Source organism: Ursus americanus, chromosome 19, assembly GCF_024610735.1.
Source record: "Ursus americanus isolate L20-20 chromosome 19, mUrsAme1.1.p, whole genome shotgun sequence".
NCBI lineage: Eukaryota > Metazoa > Chordata > Mammalia > Carnivora > Ursidae > Ursus > Ursus americanus.
In genome coordinates, this window is record NC_142145.1 from 42,077,430 (window position 1) to 42,088,210 (window position 10,781).

The following is a 10,781-nucleotide window of genomic DNA, read 5'->3' on the forward strand; positions in this document are numbered from 1 at the left end:
TGCACGCTGCTTTCCGAACATATGCGTTCACTTCTGTTCAACAGGTAATAGGTTAATTTGTTTTAGTCATGATTTGAAAGCAGATGGGAGGCAAAACAACAGAGTGCCAATAACTCCTTTATCGACAAAAATATGCCCTGACTTTTCCAGTTATTTGTAGAGAGACCTGGTTAGGGGATTTGCAGGAATTTATATCTATGACTAGATCTTTTTTGAATACTTACGAGTGCCTGCCGATTTTACTTCTAAATTAGCATTTGTTGTCATGAGAAATTGTTTCATTAGCCCTGTGGTTGTGGGATTCGAGATACAGCGAATCTTTTGAATGGAGGTGCAGAAACTGGACTTTCTTAAAACAAGGATTTTTGCCTCAGTGTCATTCAACAAGAACTTAACGGAATGTCCCTTCCTGTCCCCAGAGTGTCAGTATTCTGTGGGATTCCATTCCATCCATGACATTGTTCTTTTCTCAGTGACAGAGGTCCGGCATTAGGCGTCATGTGTATGATGTTGTCCCAATCTGACTCCTGCCCTCTTCCCCATGACGTTTCCTTCCAGGGCTGCAGCCCCATTGAACTATTTGCAGTTCCTCAAAAGCATCCCAAGTTTGACTACAGTGTAACTTTTGCAAAGCCCTTACCTTCTTAACCATCAGTGAAACACCCACTTAGCCTTCAGCTTCACCTCAGACACCCCCTTCTCTGTGAGGGTCTCTTTGATCTCTCTGGGAAGAGTTAACAAGGTGCTTCCTGCATGATAACCCTGACCACGGAGGTGTAACTGTCGATATTTCTCTCTCCTGCATGAACATGTGCCTGCTCGCCAGGACAGGGCTATTTCTTGTTCATCTTTGAGCAACCTCAGCAGCCAGAGTGTTGCCTAGCTCTTAGATTTTGTTGTTTGAAGGAATCCAAGCGCTGTGGCAGGTGTAGGACGTAAAGCGATGAACACCACCCGATTTGCATTTCATTGGGATTCATCGGGGCCCAAGTCTGGGGCCTTTACTCCACTGGAGCAGACAAAATTCAGAAAATGAGGGTATTGTTTGTTCTAAGTTGTGTTTTAGTGTATGTTTTATGTTTGTGTCTACGTGTGTGTTCATTCATCTTTTTTACAGGGACTAGATTTTCTTCAGTAGGTAGAGAAGCGTGTCTAGTGAGTAAGACTCAGTTTCCCAGCCCCTCAAATACCACAGTAGAGAGAGTTACAGTCACAATTTCCATTTGCAATTTCCTTTTCCTAGAACAGTGCTCAGCCTAAAAAGTACACAGCCTAAAAAGTAGCTGGAGACCATAACGAACATGTTTCAGTACTTCTATGAAAAACTTGGTGCCAAGCGACTGACTTGCAAATTAACTTCTAGAATGCAGTCAGTTCATAATTTGAAGACTGTCTGCATTGGCTAAAAACGGCTCATTTTGAAATGATCTTGAGCTTGGTTTAGGATCGTTCATTCAGTAAATAACTATTGAACGTCTCCTGTGTGTACATATTTGTACTAGTAATATGTAGAAAGAAAATAAATTATACCTGGATTCCCTTTGTGCGTACTCCCTACTTTGCTGCAAGAGCGGTCTTTGTACCAGGCAAACACTCCGGGATCCAACTCCTTCCTTTGTGGGACACTATTGGGTGTAATCCTTCTTTGGCTTTACAGTTTCATCTCAGCGCCCTCCCCCCCACCCAGCCCGGCCAAACCTGCATCTTACAGGCCAGGGACAGGGACTCTACTTGTGTCTCCCAGGCTCAGCTCATAATTCCATGTTGGTACCTGTTCCCATGCTGTCCTCCCTGCGCAGAATGCCATTCCCTCTTTTTCTAGATGTTAGTTCCTTCAGTAAGTCTTTACCCACCCAAGGAGGGTCAGGTACACAGAGTTTGGGGTACGCACCATCCAGTGCCATCCTGTCTTACCCAGGACTTACCTTCCTTCATAACTCCTGTCTCAGGGTCCCCTTCTGCCTCCAGGGGAAGAGGTGAGGGCAGTGTGGGGCACATTGGTTTGGTGAGTACATGCATGCACCAGAGGAACACATTTGGAAATGTTTCTCCAAATGACTACAGAATCATGACTCTGAATGGGATTGTATGATGGAGAAATGTGGACGAGTCGGAAGACCAAACATTCCACACGAGAAATGCCCTTCATTTGGACATAGGAAGAAAGTCTACGGAGGTGAAGGTGTCACAGAAGAAAGTAAAATGAGGGTCTAGCGATGAGATGGTCAGGTCTGTGGGAGAATTCAGGGAGTTGACACTGTCAAAAGGCCTAAGTCAAGTACCATTCAAATAGACCTCGTAGATTCTTCCATCTAAGACACCCATGAAGACTTACTCAATATCTTTCTATAACTGGATAGATAAAAATACATTTATGTAAAGTTTTAAAACAGTTGAGGGCACCTAGAAAGAATTCAAGCATATTTTATAAATACATGGAAAATGCAAACAGATTTCTTTATCCCCAGGTCTTCTTCGATTTAGCACAGTACCGAATATTCCGAAGGAAGAAGAGTATGGTGCGATTATAATTGGGGTGTTTTTATAATGTAAGGAATAAGTAAGCTCATGAGAACATTTTCTAGTTTGCTTATTTAAATAATCAATGAATGTTGCCTTGAATATCAAAAATATAACATATTTCTAGTCTGATAGGTAGAGTAAAACAAATCACACTTTTTTATTTCAACCACCGACTTTCATTCTCTTTTGAGATTTTTAAATATGACCTTCAGAGGGTGAAAAGTTGAAACAAATTCATTTAATCTCAGCCCGACAGTAGGTATTAGCATACCTCCAATAACTTTACTAATCCTATATATTTCTTTATCTCAGAAATACAAAAACCAAGGACATATTTCTGTTAAAAGACCAACGTTTGACTGATATTTAAAAACTTACAGAAAGTGCTTCTAAAATAACTTGCATGAAACTACTAAAGCTTAAAACTTTTGTCTTTTTTCCCTTATTAAATTCATTTGTCCTCTTTAAAATATCTCTGTCCACTTCTTACAGTAGTTGAGCATTTGTTTGAGTTCAAATCTAGCTGCCTCACCCAACAGCTCTGTTACCCTGCACAAAGTCACGGTCCTTGGTTTTAACCTCTTGGATTTCCAGCTTTCATATGTATATATAAAATGAGGATGATAATAAAATCCTCTTTTAAGATTTCTATAAGGACTGAATGAGATAATCCACATAAAGTGCTTGGTATAGTGCCCATCACATAGTAAAATCTCTTAATTATTACCAGTGTCATGTTCGTTATTAGTACAAGTTACTGTTCTCTAATTATAAATAAAACAAATTCCTCTCCTTCCAAAAAATTGCTTTAAGTAAAGTGAAATTCTCAGAAAGGGACATAGTAATGTTGACGTTCAGTCACAGAATTCCACTGTCATGTAAACCTGGTATACTTTTATGTCCACATGTGTTTTAAACCTAAATCCTAGCTTCTTCTGAAAGGAGCGTCTATGAATATGAACAAGGTGAGGAGGTGAGAACCCAAGCCCAGGACAGCAGTAGCAAGCTACCTTCTAGGATGCTTGCTGGATGTCAGGCCCTGTGGTGGACTGCAGGGTATGAAAAGACTATCAACATCCTTAGCAGAAAAGGGTGTCACAATCTAGTGTAACCAAAACATGACAATAAAAGTAAAGGGGACCCTGGGAATGACTCCCAGTCATGATTGGGGGAAAAATCCATGCTGTGGAACTGACATTTTAAATGGGCTTTCAATGGTGGATGGATGGATGGATGGATATTAATCAAATGAGAAATTGAGTGGGGAAGTTTCAAACATAGGAAATCACATTTCAGCTAGCAGGAAATGAATGTACAAATAACATAGGGTACACAAAAACATGACATTTTTAGATTTGGGGGGATTTTGGTGAATAATTTAGTTGTGGTTGCTGGAGTTGAGAATAGCTGAGACGGAAAAGGTGCATGGACACTCCAGGTTCACGGAATGCTCTGCTAAAGAGTTTTAATTTTATCCTGTAGGTTACCCAAATGTTTGAGTAACGCCTTCTAGTTTTTTTTCACGTCCACACACCTCTTCTATTATTCACTGAAACTTTTAATCAGTTTTTTATTTCATTTTTTAATAGAGGTAATTGTTTTAAAGTGCTCATGCACCAATGAAAAATCATCTTACCCACCCCCAGCGGAACCCCTCCCTTATTTGGGAAACACCACAATACGTGATGGAGAGCAGTCAGCGTTGTACTTGGGGAGTGACTTCAAATAACGTCTGAGAAAGAAACCACTAGTAGTTTGTAGGAAAGAAGCAGGAATAGTTCTGGCGAGCGGCAGACCAGGTAGAGAGGCTTTTGCTGTGGTCCAGGCAGGATATAAAGAGGGCTCGAACTAAGGCAGGTGGCATTGAGCTAACAGAAGACAGAATGTAGGGGAATCAATAGGGCTCTTTCCTCTTATATCCCTCCTGTGTTCCCTCACTGAAGAATGTGGGTTTTTATAGCTCCTGTAAAAGCAGATCTCCATCCATAAAGCATAGGATCAGAAGTCTATAAATACAAGCTCAGCAAGAATTCAGCCAGAGCCACAGGCTTTTTCATTTTACAGAGACACCTCAAAGTATAGAAAATAGTTCCGATTTATCCAGAGTTCAAGATCTGCCCCTCCAGGAAAGGTCAAACAGGCACCTACTCTTCTAGATTTAGTCACACCAGGTGGAGAAGAGAAACACGCGCAGTTAGTTGGTGGAGTTGACAACAGTACATTACACTTCGTGTGGAATGGTGTCCACACCTAAGAATAAAGGAATCCCATAAGGGAGGACCAGATGGGTACGTGGCCCACCGGATTTCTCCTGCATATTCACTCTGCTTGCGTGCCTGTCATTTTCAGTCTTTCAGAACTTGACTAGGATCTTTTTAGAATTACCAAAATAGTACCCAGAATTTATATAATTTATATGATACCTCATCCACAAGATGAGGTATTTTATTCTCAGATAAAATCAGTGCTATTCCAAGCGGACTTAGGTTACTTAACTTTCAGCCTAGAAAGATGGCTTGCCTAAGAGTTCTTGAAAAGTTCAGGGATTTTCTTTTTTGTAATTATTTAAAACCTGAGACGGTGTGCAGTGTTCTGGCACAGTACAATGATCTCTAATGGACTGCATGGCCTTAACCTCCGAAGGAAGGAAGGAAGGAAGGAAGGAAGGAAGGAAGGAAGGAAGGAAGGGAGGAAGGATTGAGGGAAGGAGGAAACAAATTAAAAAATGACCAGGATGATCCAAAAACCAGGGCAGGAGCTAAAAGAAATTTAGAAGAAATGCATATATTTTTGAATCTCCGTAGTGAGTAGGGGACTGGACTTTCAGCAGTGTTATGCTTATTTTAAGGCGTTGGATTAGGTGGCTTAGACATGCGATGGAGGGGCTCAGGTCCTTTTATACTCCAGTGAAGACCAGACAGCGTCCCACGTTCGTCCCTAAGTCGTAGTGAACACAAGCCATTGCTTCCTCTCCACTGAATCCATACACATTTGACATCCTGCCACTGACTCTTTAGAACTAATTTTTGTCTTAACCTTTTCATGTTTCCAGTTTGGTGCCGACACCATAAAGACTGGGCAGGGCTCTGCATGTATTTCTATTTAAATTTTGAATCGTGATCAAAGCAGATGACCTGAACGTGATGACCTTGGTCACTGTCTCTGTTCTGTGCATTAGAAAGCAGTTTTACTTCAGGTCATAATGAAAATACCGCGGGTACCCCCTGCGTTTCAAACGCCCCCCTGCGTTTCAAACGCCCCTCCGCGTTCCGCCCGTTCACGATGGAAGACCTACATCAGCGCTTGGCTTCACTAAGGAAATCCAAAGACAGGTTCTGCTTTTATGAAACAAGGTGAAAAGTGAAAAATCGTGCAGAGCATTTGTTTTGCAGGGAGCTGTTAGAGAGGCAGCACGCACCCCAGGCAGCGAGAGCGCCCCGCCGGGCCCCTTCCCCAGAACTACCTCCGCTCCTCACCATCCAGCTGCACAGCTTCGAACGGTGGCTCTGAGCATCTCTGCTTCATCTCCATTTATCTTGTGCATCTGTTAGCAACATGTGTTCTAAGGCACCAGAAAAGCCTCAGAGGCATTATTTTTGGGGTCTGGGAATGCTCAAAAAATGTCCTATATAAATGAATGGTAATTGCTACTTTGCGTTCTGCCATTTCAGCTTTCGGAAGGTTTCGTCTTCGCGAACGCTCTACTTTCAGATAGCCCAGGAAACCTGTATTTGTCTTCAGAAACCAAGTCTCCTTATTAGGACTTCCTTTGTTTTCTTGATTTGCCCTCAGATCTTGTGGGGTCCGGTTCTTGTGTGGACCCGACGTAACCCACGCTGAACTAAGAGAATCGCCTGTTGCTTACGTTTGCAGTTGCTAGATTTTGCTGGGAAAAGGGGAAAAAGGGCACATGCAAACCTTTTAATTTAAACTCCGTGAGAACAGGTGTGGGATCTAGCTTCTTAATAGCTGTGTCCCCTCCACTAAGCAGAATACATGGTAATATACCTACTCAATAATTATATTTTGAATTGAGTAAATAAACACAAAGAAAATGAACGAAGGTGCTTTGTTTAATTTTTACCAGCTAAGGCTGCAGTAACTGACCACTCCCAAGTGTTGATGGCTTACAGTAGCCAAGGTTTACTTCTTGTCCAAATTCTCTGTTCAGCCGGCAATGGCTGGGTCCTCGTGTCTTCTGCCTTTCAGGATCCAGGCAGGAGGCAAACTCCCAGCTGGGGCAGGCCGTTCTCCTGGGAGAAGGGCAAGAAGGAACTGGTGGAAACACACCAGACACAGGTCTTAGAGTCTTCGCGTTGCTGCTGACGTTGTGTTGGCCAAAGCCAGCCCATAGCCATGCCTGATAGTGGGTTTGGGAAATGAAGTCTGGTCTAGGGAGACACTTGTGGGTAGTGTGGGCATGTGACCCACCTACAAGGAAAGGATAGTGAATCACTGAGGACAGTAACACGGTCTACCACAGAAAGGAATGATGACTTCTGAGAAATTATAGTTTGTGATTTTCAGCCTTAGCAAAATTGCCTGGTAGCTTATTCTATAAATATGATAAATAAAATCCTTTCTAAAATTATTTATGTTTTATACATTGGAGTAGTTCTCTGAAGACGTGCTTTATTTTACCCTGGCTTTTCTGGGCTATACGTAGTCCAACCAGACATGAGGGAAAGTAGTGGTTAATTAAATGGTTAGGATGGTTGGTAAGAGAGACTTCGGGATGGGAAACTGGTAGTGTGTAGTTTTCGCTCTTGCTTTTGATGGAAGTCAAGCAGCTCCCATTTTGTTTCTTAAAATATTACGTCTTCACATTTATTCTTTTTTTTCAAGTTCCAAAGCAAAAAATTTTTCACTAAACTTAAAAGGTTTTTTTTGTTTTGTTTTGTTTTTTGGACTAATATTCATTGAGTGCCAACAGACGCTGTGATGAGCCCACGGGTGCTTTTATTCTATTTAGTCTTTATAATAATCTTATTATTGTTATTACAACTGCAGATGAGGAAACAAAGCCTGTAGAACTTAGCTGAGATCCCACAGCCAATACTGCGTAGAGCTGGGGTGTCACCCAGTATATGAGGGGTGAGAGGCCTGATTTGCTCACCACTAACCACTGTACATACTGAGTCGTACCTCAGTTCTCATGCTCCTTTGTTCTCTTCCTCCTCTATCAACTTGGAGAATAACTAGATGAACATATACCGATTACAAAGTTCCACATACACATCCTCCTCAAATACATGTGGACTGGAAGGATTGGTCCACGGGACAATAAGGGAGGCCACCATGCCCCACTAGCATTTAAAAAGCAGAGTGAAAAGCAGATGCTGGCATATCTCAGAGTTCTAGAATGGAAGTGGGGGAAAATTAGAGAGAACACCAAAAGGACCCAGTTGTAAACCGTAAAGATTTTGTAGAGCATAATTACGAATTGGCTGCAGATACATGAATTATATATTAAAAAGCATCTTTTTGCACGAGTTAAATTTATGGATAATAATTTCATCAGTTCTTATTTTTTTACAATAATTTTAACGATCTTTAATTTAGATTTGCAAGATTCCCCCCTCCCAGTATTTATACTACATACAGACATTCGATTATTACTTTTGTAGGGCCTATGGGAACTAGAGGTCAGTCACTCCATTCTTAAAAAATAATCCCTGATCATAGTTTATCAATTAATGTCACATTTTATGTTTTATGAAGAACGTAAATGTTATAGCAAGTAACTTTCCTTATATTGTGATCACAGCTGGCCAGTTTTCCTTTTTCCCTCATTTTCCTTTGATTTTCCTTCTTTTTCCTTCCAAATTTAGGTCAAATATGCCACTTCTTCCTTGAATGCCTAGCTTTCAGTGTTAGTCTGGATTTTTTTTTTTTTTTTAGCATTCTGATGATTTTTGCCTAGACTTTGTAGTTTTATTACTTATTTATCATTTATTTCACACTGTACTACAGTAACGCCTGTTACGCTAGATTACAAGCTTGTCAAAGGGCAAGGACCATATGGCACTCATTTGTATATCCCTGCCTTTGCCTTGCATGTATAATTCCTGTTCAGCCTGTTCGCTGTCAGAATCCTTTGCCTCCGACTCTGGATTAGCGTCCACGTGTGACATGATTTCATAGCCCTCTGTATTATTTCATGTTAAGTTATTCCAGCGGTAATTACTCACTCAGGGCACTATTATACAGATACTTTGCCAGACTTCGAGATCCCTCCTTCTCAGCCTCAAGCAGCTGGCCATTAATTTCTGCCACCTGTCAAGCACATGCTCCAGTCATTTCCCCCCCATTGTATGTCTTGGCCTCCCTGAGCTAGACTTCCTCGGGTTCTTTCCCACAGAGGAAAGACTTCGTCCAGCTTTCAAACATGGTGAGAACCCCAGTTTCTGTAGATTGAAAATGTTGTTGTCTGCAGGTGGAAACTTATAAACAAGTGTTTGATCCCATGGGACCCCTAGGAGCTGCTTGTGGTTTGCAAATTGTAACCCTCTCTGCATTCTTTCTTTGTGTTTCCAAATTTAGGGCCTTAAAGCTGCTGACAATGATCCCACAGCTCCGCCATATGACTCCCTCTTAGTCTTTGACTATGAAGGCAGTGGCTCCACCGCTGGGTCCTTGAGCTCCCTTAATTCCTCAAGTAGTGGCGGCGAGCAGGACTATGACTACCTGAATGACTGGGGGCCACGCTTCAAGAAACTTGCTGACATGTATGGTGGCGGTGATGACTGAACTTCAGGGTGAACTTGGTTTTTGGACAAGGACAAACAATTTCAACTGATATTCCCAAAAAGCATTCAGAGCTAGGCTTTAACTTTGTAGTCTACTAGCACAGTGCTTGCTGGAGGCTTTGGCATAGGCTGCAAACCGATTCGGGCTCAGAGGGAATATCAGTGATCCAATACTGTTTGGAAAAACACTGAGCTCAGTTACACTTGAATTTTACAGTACAGAAGCACTGGGATTTTATGTGCCTTTTTGTACCTTTTTCAGATTGGAATTAGTTTTATGTTTAAGGCTTTAATGGTACTGATTTCTGAAACGATAAGTAAAAGACAAAATATTTTGTGGCGGGAGCAGTAAGTTAAACCATGATATGCTTCAATACGCTTTTGTTACATTGCATTTGCTTTTATTAAAACACAGAATTAAACAAACAAAAAAAACAAAAACTCATGGAGCGATTTTATTATCTTGGGGGATGAGACCATGAGATTGGAAAATGTACATTACTTCTAGTTTTAGACTTTAGTTTTCTTTTTTCACTAAAATCTTAAAACTTACGCAGCTGGTTGCAAATAAAGGGAGTTTTCATATCACCAATTTGTAGCAAAATTGAATTTTTTCATAAACTAGAATGTTAGATACATTTTGGTCTTAATCCATGTACACTTTTTTTATTTACTGTATTTTTTCCACTTCACTGTAAAAATGGTATGTGTACATAATGTTTTATTGGCATAGTCTATGGACAGTGCAGAAACTTCAGAACATGTGTATGTATTATTTGGACTATGGATTCAGGTTTTTTGCATGTTTATATCTTTCGTTATGGATAAAGTATTTACAAAACAAAGTGACATTTGATTCAATTGTTGAGCTGTAGTTAGAATACTCAATTTTTAATTTTTTAATTTTTTTTATTTTTTATTTTCTTTTTTGTTTGGGGAGGGAGAAAAGTTCTTAGCACAAATGTTTTACATAATTTGTACCAAAAAAAAAAAAAAGGAAGGAAAAGAAAAGAAAGGGGTGGCCTGACACTGGAGGCACTACTAAGTGTGTGTTTTTAAAAAAAAAAAATGAAAAAAAAAACAAGCTTTTAAACTGGAGAGACTTCTGACAGCAGCTTTGCCTCTGTATTGTGTACCAGAATATACATGATACATCTCTGACCCCAGCGTTCTGAATAAAATGCTAATTTTGGATCTGGTGACTGGTTTGAACTTTTTCTTTTCTACTTGAGCTGCTACGAATGTTGCAAAAATCCCAAGTATTGGAGTTTTGTCAAGAACAACAGTTTGACCGAAGTATGTATTTGTTCTTGTACCATCCACCCTTGACGCCCTTAGCGTGGCAGCCGTGGCCAGTGCGCGACGGAGAGAAGCACCGCGGATCTTACCGGCACCGAAGAAAAACAGATGATGTTCGTAACTTCGGTGAACTTTGTATAATAATTAGTATCACGCTTTCATTCCTTTCTGCTCAAGCTTATGGTTACAGCGACTCTAACGGGCCTTTCC

The 10,781-nt window shown here is 40.8% G+C and overlaps 1 protein-coding gene across 1 annotated transcript in view; it reads left to right on the top strand.

Annotated features, from left to right (window-relative positions):
* CDH2 (cadherin 2) overlaps nt 1–10,471 on the top strand; it is a 208,935-nt gene extending 198,464 nt beyond the window's left edge. Inside the window, exon 16 of the mRNA XM_045781875.2 lies at nt 9,067–10,471. Within this exon, the coding sequence (XP_045637831.1) occupies nt 9,067–9,273 (207 nt within the window). The 3' untranslated portion in view covers nt 9,274–10,471. The remainder of the gene's footprint in view (nt 1–9,066) is intronic.
* Nucleotides 10,472–10,781: the final 310 nt, after the last annotated feature.